The sequence below is a fragment of the Antechinus flavipes genome, chromosome 2 (genome assembly GCF_016432865.1).
Source record: "Antechinus flavipes isolate AdamAnt ecotype Samford, QLD, Australia chromosome 2, AdamAnt_v2, whole genome shotgun sequence".
Taxonomy (NCBI): domain Eukaryota; kingdom Metazoa; phylum Chordata; class Mammalia; order Dasyuromorphia; family Dasyuridae; genus Antechinus; species Antechinus flavipes.
In genome coordinates, this window is record NC_067399.1 from 51,530,989 (window position 1) to 51,544,145 (window position 13,157).

The following is a 13,157-nucleotide window of genomic DNA, read 5'->3' on the forward strand; positions in this document are numbered from 1 at the left end:
GACCTAAATTGAGCTTTGATAAAGTTAGGGATTTTAAGATGTGGAGAAAGTGCATTCCAGGCATAGGGATAGCCTGTAAAAAACATGGAATAAGGAAATGATGAAATGCCAAGTTCAAAGAAGAGCGTATATGTCCGTTTGACTGGTAAAGTATGTGTGAAGGAAAATAATATGAAAGAAATCCAGAAAAGGAGGCTGGATCCAGGCTATGAAAGGCTTTCAATATTTCAATATGAGAGAATGAAAGAATAAGAAGGTCTTTAGGGAGGTGTGAACTAGGCTTATTGGGATAGTGGTGTACTTAAGAGAAATTGCCAAAGTTTGGAGGAGAGGTATAATAATAATAATAATAATAATAATATAATAACAATTTATAATAATATAATAATAATAATAATAAATGGATATTTATATGATATTTTAATATTTGCAAAGCACCTTACAGAAATTAGTTGATTTAAACCACAAGATTTTGAGATTAATATTACATAAAACATTATCACCATTTTAACTAAAGAAGCTAAGACTCATAGAGATTAAGTTACTTATCCAAGATCACAAACCTAGTATTTAAACCAAGAAATCTTTTCTAGAACTAGAGTTTGAAGTGTTGATGGAAGTGGGAAGATTCTGAAATGAAAATGTCCAGCAAATAATGAGTGGTGAGAGAGTGGATTTCAGGTAAGAGATAAAATCAAATATATTGATGTTAGCATAGAGATGATAATGAACACATGGGAGCTTACTAAAAGAGATCTTAAACTTAAAAATGGGCAGGATATCAATATGAATACTTAAGATTATAGCATTTGGGGATTATAGTGTTTTATATTAGAACACTTCTGCTAATGATACTTTCAATCTGACATTCAAGAATCAAGGAATTTGTTATATGAAGACATATAGCTATGATATTACTTTCCAATATTAATTAACTGTCCTTTTCAGACAGGTTGAAAAGCTCAAACGAATAGTATTCTCTCCATTTCCAAAGTGATTTTTTAAATCTTAAATTATTTAAAACACCATCACCACCACTACCACCACCCTGAATTTATTATTTGTACTCTAACACGCTGTGTCAAATGTGCTCCTTTTCCTGTTAAGAGAATACATAAACATACATACACACACTCCCATACACAGTTTCATAATATTTGCAAAGTACTATATAGTCACTGGACACAATATGGTACAGAGCTCTTGGCTTAAAGTCATAGAATCAAGGAATTATGGCTCTGACATTGTGTAGTTTTGGGTAAAATGCTTATCTCTGAATCTTAGTATCTTCAAGCCTAAAACAGGTAATTATGTCAGTACTAATATACCTACTTGAGGTTGTGGGGGGGAAAGCATTTTTGTAACCCTTAACATAGTACATAAATATAAATCATTTCTATTATCATTATCATGAGTTTTAACTGGAAGAGATTTTAGTGTACCTCTGCTCCACCAGGCATGGAGAGCTGATATATCTTTAATAACAGAAAAGACAAAAGGCAAACATTAGGTAAAGAGGCTTTAAATTAATGGCTGCCCTTCATACGACCACTATATTTTCTGTTCTATTAAATTCCTATCCTCCTACCTCTTGTCCAATTTTATAAAACATGTCCAGATTTGTGAACCAGTCTTTGGATATTTACTTCATGGGAAATAATCCAAATAATCCATTCACAATAACCATTGTGAATACCCATTTGCATCCTTCCCCATATTATGCAATAAAAAAAGAAAAATCTACAGCATAAATTTTCTTTGTAGAAGATATAAGATATGATCCAAAAAAATTCCAAGTAATAATTCACTAAGTCCAAATATAACAGTCTCTTCATTAGCAAAATGCTTCATCCACATAGATCTTTAAATTCCTGCCACTTTGACTTAGGGTTTATTCCTTTCTAGCAGTTCTGATTATACTTATTTGGTGAAGCTAACAGATTATCACTCTTCTGAGAGCAAAAAAAGACCTAGTTAACATTTTCTTTTATTCATTTCACAAAGAGTACCTAAGAACCTACTATTTACTAGGCATAAATAAAAGTTTCATTTACATCTTTACCTCAGTCATTACAAGGACAAAGGGGGCAGCTAGTGGTATAGTGGATAGTGCACCAACCCTGAAGTTAGGAGGACCCGAGTTCAAATTTGGTTTCAGACACTTAACACTTCCTACTTATGTGACCCTGGGCAAGTCACTTGATCCCAACTGCCTCAGCAAAAAAAAAAAAAAAAAAAAAAAGACAAAGTTAGGATTGAGCTTTCTTTGAATATAGACTATAAGGGATATTCTGAGGCCATGTCTGCATATATTTTCATTTCAAAATATACTTAAGAAATCAAGGGTCAGTTAAAGTTATATGACTGAATTGTACACAAACATCTATCAGTCCCATTCATCACTGAGTTTTTATTTTCACTTAAATTCGTATCATGTTGATACATGATGAATTTTTCCATGACCAAAGGTTAAAAAAATGACCAACCATAAAATACTGAAAAATCAATCTGAACTGTTAAAAGCATTTTTAGTTTATGCCAAGTAACTAGAATGAACCAAAATGCTTCTCTTTGATAGAAACCGGACTTTAAGGTGTTTTTATGCCCAAAAGGTGATATAAATAATAAACTTATAGAGAAAAGCTGTGACCCCACTAAATTACAAAAATGGCTCTCTGCTGCCAAAAGCATGCTCCCACAGTCAAAGTTTCCAGCAACATGGTGAAGAGAAACAAAGGCAGCAGTGTTGGTTGGCAGAGGGATCCGTAACCCAACTCCCAAGTTAAGGCTTGCAGTATGCCTTCTGTGTTTTTGTGTCGAACTCTACAGATTTCCTGTTTCCTGATGAGAACACGCAGGGCTGAGGGAAGCAGAAAGGAGAACAAGGCTCCTAAAACTATAACATATGCTCCCAAACTCAATGGGAACAGCAAATAGCTTGTTACTAAATAGAATCTGAATAAAAGAAGAGTCAATTACTAATATATAGTCAGAATTTGTTTCAGAGATGCCAAATATATTACACTGGAACAAGTTAATACAGTCTAGGCAATCACAACTTATTACCTACTGCACTGCTGTTTTTCAGATAAGTAGACAGCTTAAAAAAGAAGAGAAGCAATTCCTCTTCTAAATAACTACCAAAGAGTTTGGAGATTAACAGAAAGATATATTGGCATTTCCCTCCCACAAATCATTAAAGAAAAATGGTTTCACTTCTTACGCTGTATCTCTGACATCTCTAGTAATCCGATAATTCCATTCTCTGAAAAATTCATTTTCTTTGTCAAATTCTCGCTCATCTTCTCCAATGGTCACTGTAAACCTTTTTTCTTCAAAATCAGGTTCCTGTTCTTTTCGAATGGTTGCCTTTTTTAAAACCTACCATTGCAAGAATAAAATGATATATAAATCATTTAAAAAGGAAATATTATCACAATTAATTGAGGATGGGAAGGGGTGGGGAAAGGGGAGGGGAAAAATTAGCAGTCACCTGTATTCTGGTTTGGCATCTAGCACTCCCAGAGACTCTAAATGGAAAGGATGCTAAAAATTAATACAGCAGTCAGGCAGAAGCTGCATGATGGTGGAGACACTTTGAAAGAAAAAAAAAATGATGCCTATAGCTTTGTAAAAGAGTCAAAGCACAGAAAAGTTATCAACAAAATGAAAATTCTTTGGGACTCAGCTTCTTCATTTGTAAAATGAGGCCTTTAGATTAGATCTTTAAAGGCCTTTCCAGATCTAGATTCTATGATCCTAAAGGCCATTGGTTTTTTGAGGAAATTAGTAAATCAAAGTCTTCATTAAACCATCAGAGTTGCACCTAGCATTTAAGCCAGGCCCACCAAACACAGCCATGGATTTTACTTATATTCCAATAGGCAAAGATCCTATAATTATCTACAAATAGTTTTGGAGTTGAGCCAAGACTGCAAATAGTAGAACAGGAGACAAAAACCTTATTACAACAAGGCTAAGACTTAAAAAAAAAAAATTGCCAAGTGTTAACATAACTGTTAAGGTCACTCAAGTTTAAAAAAAAAAGTGGTGGAGAAGGAAAGAGAGTGTGGTAATATAAGAGAAAAATTAAAAAAAAAATCTATAGAAGACAGAAAAATGCAGTAACTAATTTGCTTATCATTAAGAGTTTTTCCAGAAATGAAGTTACATCCAAGACAGGGGGTAACACTTTATCTATACAAAGACTATGAAGAATTTTATGGAAGTTAAGGAGAAGGATGATTCCTTACTGTTAAACAAGGCTGTAAGCCACTTTTAGGTCAATTATATTTTGTGAAATTTGCTCTAATAAGAAATTTTATTTAAGAGCAAGTTAAATATATTTTTACCATGTTTAACATATATTGGATTATTTACATCTAGAGGAGGGGGGAAAATTGGAACACAAGGTTTTTCAAGGGTTAATGTTGAAAATCATCCTTGCATGTTTTGAAAATAAAAAATTTAAATTAAAAAAAAAGAATAAGAGCAAATTAAACCTTCTAATAGAGTATACTTGCACAATGCCCCCGATACATTACTAAATTTGGTTTCATTTCAATCAAATATAAAACTAGTAATAACTCATTTATATATTATATATTTGCATATTATAAAGTTCAAATATTTTTCTAACAACCTTATAAGATGTTCTATCACAATTTCCACAGACAGATGAAGTGACTTCTTTATGGTCAGTCACAGCTAATTTTAGAGCTGGGACTCAGACCTTTTGATTTCAAAACCTTTGCTTTTGCTACTACACTATGTTGCTTTTATAATATTAAGTAAATCTAACCTCTTCTTCCATATAGGCAGTCTTGTGCCTGTTCCAGGGAACGAGACCATATAATCTAAGGAAATCTTTAAAATTTAGGAATATATTATTTATCTATGTTTCTTCTTACAAAACAAAACAAAACAAAACAAACAAAAATCAACAGCAAAATAAAATGAAAAATATAATTAGGACTATAGTATTTAGACTGGAAGAAACTTGAAGATCATCCATTCCAACCTTATATTTTACATATGGGTAAACTGAGGCCTAAAGAGGGGAGGGAAGTGACAAACAGGTAGTAAGCAGCAGAAGCAGGATTCGAACCCAGGTCCTCTGACTCCAAATTCGGATAGCATGAGTCCACAGAAGTGTGAAAATAATTTCCAGTGTCTTTACTGTGTTTCATTTCATTCTCTCTGGATCAGATAAATGCTAATAATGAATTTTAGGCAATGAAGAAGACTGTATTTTTCTTTTCAGGTTTTCTGCTGTCCTTTTACCTCCTTTGCATGCCGGAGTCCTCTCTCCCAGGCACTCTCTGTTGGGGGTTCTGGAGGTGGTGGAGGCAGAATTTCATCAACAACTGGTCCACCCTAGTAAAAGAATGACCAAAAATAACCAAACAAATAAATAAACTTTTACTGGATTCCAGAAAGTACAGATGACAAATAGCCATAAGTTATCCAAACTGCATTATAACCACCTTTATAAATGGCTTGTCTAGGACCACTGACAGAAAACATGCATTTGAAAACATTACCTAAAGCTGTAAAAATGCCTTCTTACTACTAGAGAAGTTATTAGATTTAAGTTTAAGAACACTAACAAATCTCAAAATTTCTTACTCAGTTGGTATCAAAACAATATTTTAGGTCTGAAATTTATCCCTATTCTACACCTCACAAGGCTTTAATGAAAAGAGAAGTTCATACCCAAGGATTGGCTGGCATCAATGGATGAGGTCCAACAGGTGGTGCACCATTGGGTGGAAAAGGGTCTGGTTTTGTGATCAAAGAATAATTTCCTTTGTCATTCACTCCAGGATGGATAAACCTACAATTCATCCCCCATGTACAATGACCTATTAAAACATAAAATCAGGTAAGAATTTGTCCACATCTATTTTTAAAAATTCTACTAACAGTTCTGTATAGGATAAAGAAATTCAAGATACTATATAATATTTCATAAATTCCAAAGATACAGACAATAACTATTCCTTCCTTTTTAAAGCAAATCCAGATACTAATATGAACTGCAAATCTAGATACTAATATGAATCTTCAACTGAAAAACAATACAATTAACTCAAACATGTCTTTTTAAAAAATAATTTGTTCTTACAAATTGGCTCTTAATCATATATTCAGTTTTAAAGATAAAAATATTCATAAAATAGATGGTTAAAATTATAAGGAATGAATTCCATGTTTAAGAAATTGAGTATTTGAATAATATGATAGAAGTTATACCTTCAATATGGACAATAAAGTTAACAAATATTTATTAAGAACTAGGCACTGTGTTAAGCTGCTTAGGGCAATGGGGAAAGAAGGGAAAAAAAACCCCTCAAACTACACATGCCCTTGCCAATGGGAAACTTAACAGATAAGGTATGATGATCCACCTATAATAATCTGGAAGAAAGGTACCCCATTTCTCCTGCTTCAGCACAGTGTTATACACATCTGACCTATGACCATCAGCTTAAGCAAACTGTAAAATGCATACAGTGATAACAAAAATAAAGATGGTCCTGAAGCAGGGAGCAAAATGATTTGTTTAAGTGGCTTACAATATCAGAAATCGGCTCAGGAGTATTTAGAATAAAAAAAATGATACTTTATCATTGAGTCAGAAAAAAAAATTCAAGATAGCATAAGGTATGCCTTCACTCTGGTCAAATAGAGCCAAACCCTAAAAACAGAGACTACAGTGAAAGTGGCTAGAGTTGGCCTTAATTTATTCACAATATAGATTTCTTAAATAAAAAGAAATCCTACCTAAAAAAATTACTCAAACTCTACCAGTATTTTAATCAGCTACAATAGCTTGTTATTAAATACTTCCACTGCAATACTTTCTATGATAGAATATTCTTTACCAAACTGCCATTTTCAAAGTGAATACTGCTTAAAGATATAATCTTTAACTAGTTTTTCTTCAATTCTTTGGTGCAACTGCAACTTGTTAGGTTAACTCTTGTCCCCATTTCCCACTTTTCCTCCATTAAGCCTGAATGAGAAAGAGTTGATTTTTTAAAATAAAACATTAATAAAGACAAAAAAAAAGTTGCAGAAGCTGCTAAAATAAAACCATACATTTTCACATACACTGTTGTTCAGCTTCATTTGATAGTAATCCAGGGAAAATGATAAAATTAAATAACTAAATAATTCAAAGCTTTCAACAACCATTTTCTATCCTGTTTCCAATATCTCAATCAATAGGAACTTCTTAATATTCAAAGATTCTGATATCTTTAGGGATGCATACAGTGAAATTAAAGAAAGAAATCAATTCTATGGCTATACTTTTATACAATGTGTATACAATACAAAATGAAGAAAAATTAAGCCAGCAGTGGCGAAAATATAGGAAAGAACCAATACGGTGAATGGAATTGGTCCACATTCTACAAGCAGCATAAATTAAAAGGCCAAAATATGACAATAGAAATTTTTTTAAAATGTGCAATTCACTCATGTCTTAACTTCAAAGAAAACTATACATGTGAAGTGAGTTTAAATATGAAGCATTTTGTAAATATCTACAAATCATTTTACATGATTTACATATCATGGTTATTTTTGTTTAACTTTTACTTAGTCACCTCAAAACTAAATAACTATTTCGCAGAACCACATAATTTAGTGTGACTACAAATTGTAGAATTTTGTTGAGTAATTGGGTAAATGTTATAAGACAATGAGACTTGAATATCTTTGAAGTTCCTCGATGCTTTTTATGTTATGATTCCATACAATTCTTGAGAATGTATCTGAATATGCAGTGATGCCTCACATGCATTTTTAAGGAATGAAGTTTTCCAGATGACTAAAGCTTATCCTTTAAAAAAAAAATCAATTTATTTCAGTAACTTTTGTTTTCAAAACACATTGCAATACCCAGCTTACTTAAACAGAATATGCTGAATATAACAAACTTTTTTCAGTAACTCAGGCCTTCATTATGAACATGAATTACTGTTCTGTGCTGTGCTGTGCTGTTACCTTTAGAATTTACTGAGCTGTATAGGATTATTCTGTGTCTCTACATTATGTAATTCTAGGCTTCTCTATGCTTTTATGTGGGGAATTCTTTGGTCCCTGAAAGCTGATATAGGGACCATTTCTTCCTAAATAAGTTGATATTCATTTATCATCTTATACACAATTTTCTTGCCTGAAACATAAGGATTTCTCAATAATTATTGCCTCCCCATTCAAAGTCTATTTTCCCTTATTTATTTGTATTATAGATAGTTGATCCTTCCAGAAGTTAAGACTTCCATAAAAGCCAGAGGACTAGAAGTTGTACTAGACCAAATATGAACAGATTACAGCACTAATTTTAACTACTTAGCTGCTAACTAGTTAAACTGAACTAGATACTGGATTAACAGAATATATACAGAAGATATACCTTATGGATTAATGTTCTGCATTAAGTTATTTTTAACTAAAAGTAATATGTCATTTCAGAGGAAGGAGTAGAGAATCAAAATTTTAGCACTGGAAAGGAATTTAGATGTTTTTTAATTCTATCTTTCATGATTCCAAAATTTTCTTTTGACTAATTTTTTTATTTAAAATTCTTAAACTATATATAACTTTATTATTACAATCTACTTTAAGTTCTCCCACATGCAAATGAAATTAATCAAGTTTAAATCATGACATGACATTTTGATTTGGGAATAGCAATTAGATAAAGATCAAATCACCATTTGCATTAGGTACATTTGAACTTTGATCTTAAAAACAGGAGGGAGAAAAGAGTTAATTTGGCATTAACAAATGTCAAAAAAGGGAGCAAGAAAGTAGGCTGAAATGAGAAGAAAAAACATTTTTCAACTTTGATTGGGGAAGAATAAGTAAGATCATAGCAAATAAAATGGTCAAAAGAACATGATATAGCATGCGGCCTGCTAAACAAATTAATTTCAAATTCATAATTCACAACTGAAATCACAAATGAAAAAGCCTTTCCATATGAAAAACAAAAAGGAAAAAACAACCAAAAAAAAAGACACAAACCCAAAATTAAAGTGTCTTCCCATAGTATCTTAAAGCAAGTTTCAAAGTAAAAACAGAAGATAAAAGTGAAGAAAACAGGTGTTAGTTCAGATTTTAAAGATAAAAATCTTGTCAAACTTCCACCTGATGTTCCACCTAGAGTCATACTGTTCATTTCATAGAGAAGAAAGATCACCGTTTCTTTCTGAAGGCTGCTCCGCTTTGAAATCCATGCCGAGAATGTTTCTGTTGCATCCTGTTGAAAGGGGGAACCCACCTTATAGAGGTGGGACATGATCAAAGATAATACCTTCAAAATTTGGCCTTGTAAAAGGGGCCTTTCCTTATGAGAAGCAATTTTTTTAAACAAAAGTTTTTTAAATAAGGCCCTGGTACTATAATCATTTCTATATTGCCAACTGTATGGTGGTTATTGTTAATCAATTATTTTATTAATGATCAGATATGGGTACAGTGGGATGTGATATCAAGATACACAAGAATGTAAATAAATGTCACAGCACGGACCCCAGAGAATATCAGATTCCAGCGTACTGAACACTGTTCTGCTCTCAATAATAAGTCACTCTCAATTTTGGGGGATGTAACAGGCTTTTACAAATGATGGTCTCAAGCCACCTGACTACATATACAATTACCTTTCATAAAGAATCGGCAGGTGGGACGAGGCCTCACCTTCCTATCACTAGGATCCTTTACTTCTCCTTCTTCCAGATCATCATCCTGAAACAGAGAATAAGATGAAGTAACAGGAATTCCAATGATAAAAGTTCCTTTCACAACAAGCAGGAGAGAGAAATCTGGACAAAGTGCTACTGTCATGAAGCTAATATATGGAAAAGCCAGAGGCAGTAAACTGTGGCTATTTTCTTTTTCAGTGTCCATAGATAAGATGCAAACTGGCCAGGAATCAGGAAGACCTGTTTCTGACACATACTAGCTGGGTGATTGTGAGCAAATCATTTAATTTTTCAGTGGTTCAAGCTACCCTCTTAAGACAAGGGTGGGGACCTGACAAGGTCCATTTGGATATTTATAACATCATTTGAGGGTCATAGAAAATTATCAATTTAAAGAAGTCAAGCATCGAGAGGTTGTGGTATCAAGCAATCACTTCATCATAGCCTGAGGTTGCCTGAGCAGATGATTTCAAAGTCAAGACATTCTCCACCCCTGCTCAAAGCCTACTTAAGTTACAGACAAGCTGTTGATCTATATTGACAGGTGAGTTTCCTGATATTAACCAGGGAATCTCAGGTTGAGTTTAAAAATCAAACCAACCCCTACTATCTCCCCATGGGTAACTTAAATTTGTAAAAGATGAGAAAATTTGGCCAGTTAGGCAAATGACTAAAGAGTTTTTTGTACTTCACAATTTAATCCATTTAAAGTTTGCACTGTATGTTCCTCACAACTCTGAAGTAGACAGTAGAAATATCATTATTATCATGTGTTTAACTGGTAATGGGACACATTTTAAAAGCATAAATATTTATATGATTTGATTCTTAGGAGTAGGTATTACTAGGCTGTAACAAATTACCATCAAAGACTTGCATATGACAAGTAGAGTAAAAGTCATTATCCATGACATACTTCATGAAAAAAGGGGGTTGGTTCATTATAGAGAGAATGAAATTATTAAATAGACAGGCATAAAACATCCAGAGAAAAGCCTTTTACATGCTGATAGCATGAGATAATATTTGCAAAGCACTTAATGCAGTTTCTGGCACAGAGAAGATGCTTAGTAAATGTTTGTTTGCCCACGTAGGGCAGGTCTTCTTTGGAGGATTTATGAAAAGACTGAAGAAGACAGAAGAATCATACAAGATGAGAGAATGTGGATAAGCAGCGGAAATATCTACACTGATGAAAACACATTTGTCAAAGTACTGAAATAGTAATATCTGTATTTCATATATTCTGAAAATAAGACATTCCCCAAGTCCATTAAGTGAAGAACTCATATCATATCATGTATTATCACATAAATAATACAAAATTGTTTTATTATTATCGTACAAAATATTTTCTACTTGGTAAAATGTTGTGGGCTTGTTAATTTTTTATGTTTTCTGAAAGTAAATCTTAAGTACAAATCAGCTTTGAGATTATGAAAACCTTATTTAAACAATTAAAATGAAAGATTTCTAAAGCTAATCTTTCCCAAGGAAGTTAGTAGATATTTTTATGAAAGCATCAAGTTCATACTGCTTATGGTAATTTAAATCTATTTTCTTCCCATTTTCCATTTAGCTCTTTTTGAAAAAAATTCTCTCATAAAATTATGTGATCATTACCTAATATTACATCTAATATTAAAGTCAATCTAACTGAAAATGGTTAGGCAGCAAGGTTGAATGATACACTGAAAAATTCTCAATGTATTTCATTAAGAAACTGTAACAATCAATTCAGTAAAATTATAAAAAAAGTAACCTCAAAAGACAATTTCTTTTTTCCTTTTTTCATAGTGGAAAATGCTTTTTAGAAAGGTTCATAGCCACTTAACTCTTCCTGTTAATCCTAGAAGGTCAAGCATAGATAATAAAATTATAGATAACTAAGTGACTTAGTTGACAGAGGACCAGGCTTGAGTCAAGAAGACCTGAGTTCAAAGGTGGCTTCAGATTCTACCAGGTGCTCTATTCTTGCCATAGAGCAAGTCATTCTATTTCCTCAACTGTAAAACAGGAGTCACAATAATACCTACCTCATAGGGCTGTTGTAAATATCAGATGAAATAATATCTGTAGAAACACTTAGCACAGTGCCTGGCACATGGCAAGTCCATGTGTGCTGTCGTATGCTTTCTTTCTCTCCCCACATACATTCATACATGTATATGTAAATATAAATTATTAGACAATATATAGGTATCATCATATTATTATATTGGACAATAATTTCCAAAAATGAATTCATGACAAATATTGTTAAGACCATTAAGAAGTGAACTGAAAATTCTAATGTTTCTAATTGTAAATTTCAATTATGAAATTTTAAAATACAACATAACTAGTTGAATTTTCAAATAATTAGTTCAGACTTCTAAGTTGTAGATGATTAAAGCATAGTGTCATTTTACCAATATAAATCTTACAATACACATAAAACACTAGGAAAAGGGACATCTAAATAAAAAAAAAAATCAAAACAACCAATTCTTAAATTACTTAAAGGACAATTTAAACTACATTTAGTTTTGTTGATTATTCAAGTTAAGTCTTTCAAACAGATGCCTGCTTCTCATAATCTGGTAATTATCTACTAGGCATCAGAACCATACAATATGACCAAAATAACCAAAAGGCAGAGAAAAGACAATAGATTCAAACTTATCTAGCGAGGGCAGAGAGTAATACTAATGATCACCTCAGCAAATAATATCACATGCAATTTTTCTCTAAATTTGAGATTGATACAAAACATTCCTTTAAGACGATGGCTCAATGGGGTCCAAAAGAATAGCAAAATGCTGGCATCATCAAGAATAATAGAAACTTGACAATATATTCTCTTCTTTGTATAAAAAATCATAATAGATTCCACCCAGATAAACTGATAACAAAAATGCTGAAAACCTTCAGAAGATCTTAAGAAAGATAATATGAACAGAAGAATGTTTTAACAAGGTATGAGAGATTAAAAAAAAAGACTTCAATTTGGAAAAGCAAAAAACTGAAAAAGAATGTAATTGAATGATACAAAATCACAAATGAAATAGTGAAGGCAAAAATGGGCTTGTTCATGAAATCCTGAAATATTAAAAAGAAAAGATGCCCCTCAGAAATATTTCACAACTGGCCTCATTCACAAGTAGGGAAAAATCTTCCCTGTACAATTTTTCTCTATCTCAGTTTCCCACAAAACAGGGATAAATAATAGCAACTATCTCACCTTAAGGGGTTGTTTTGAAGATCAAATGAGACAATATGTGCAAAGTATCTGCAAATGTTAAAGCGCTACATAAATGTTAGCTATTATTAAATGGCAAGCTTAGGACAAAAAGTTCTAATTTACAATGCAGACTACACATTTATGAAACTTTACTTGACTTGAAAATATGAAATATATTTTAAAAGGTTTAATATAAAAGGATAATTCATTTA

At 32.3% G+C, this 13,157-nt stretch overlaps 1 protein-coding gene across 3 annotated transcripts in view; it reads right to left on the bottom strand.

Annotated features, from left to right (window-relative positions):
* The window catches only part of ZC3H18 (zinc finger CCCH-type containing 18), an 83,759-nt gene that overhangs the window by 55,897 nt on the left and 14,705 nt on the right, over positions 1-13,157 (bottom strand). For all 3 annotated transcript variants that reach the window (XM_051974799.1, XM_051974801.1, XM_051974800.1), the window contains exons 3-6: positions 9,681-9,765; positions 5,716-5,864; positions 5,284-5,376; positions 3,224-3,381 (exon numbers count right to left, since the gene is read on the bottom strand). In XM_051974799.1, coding sequence (XP_051830759.1) covers positions 3,224-3,381; positions 5,284-5,376; positions 5,716-5,864; positions 9,681-9,765 — 485 coding nt within the window. The remainder of the gene's footprint in view (positions 1-3,223; positions 3,382-5,283; positions 5,377-5,715; positions 5,865-9,680; positions 9,766-13,157) is intronic.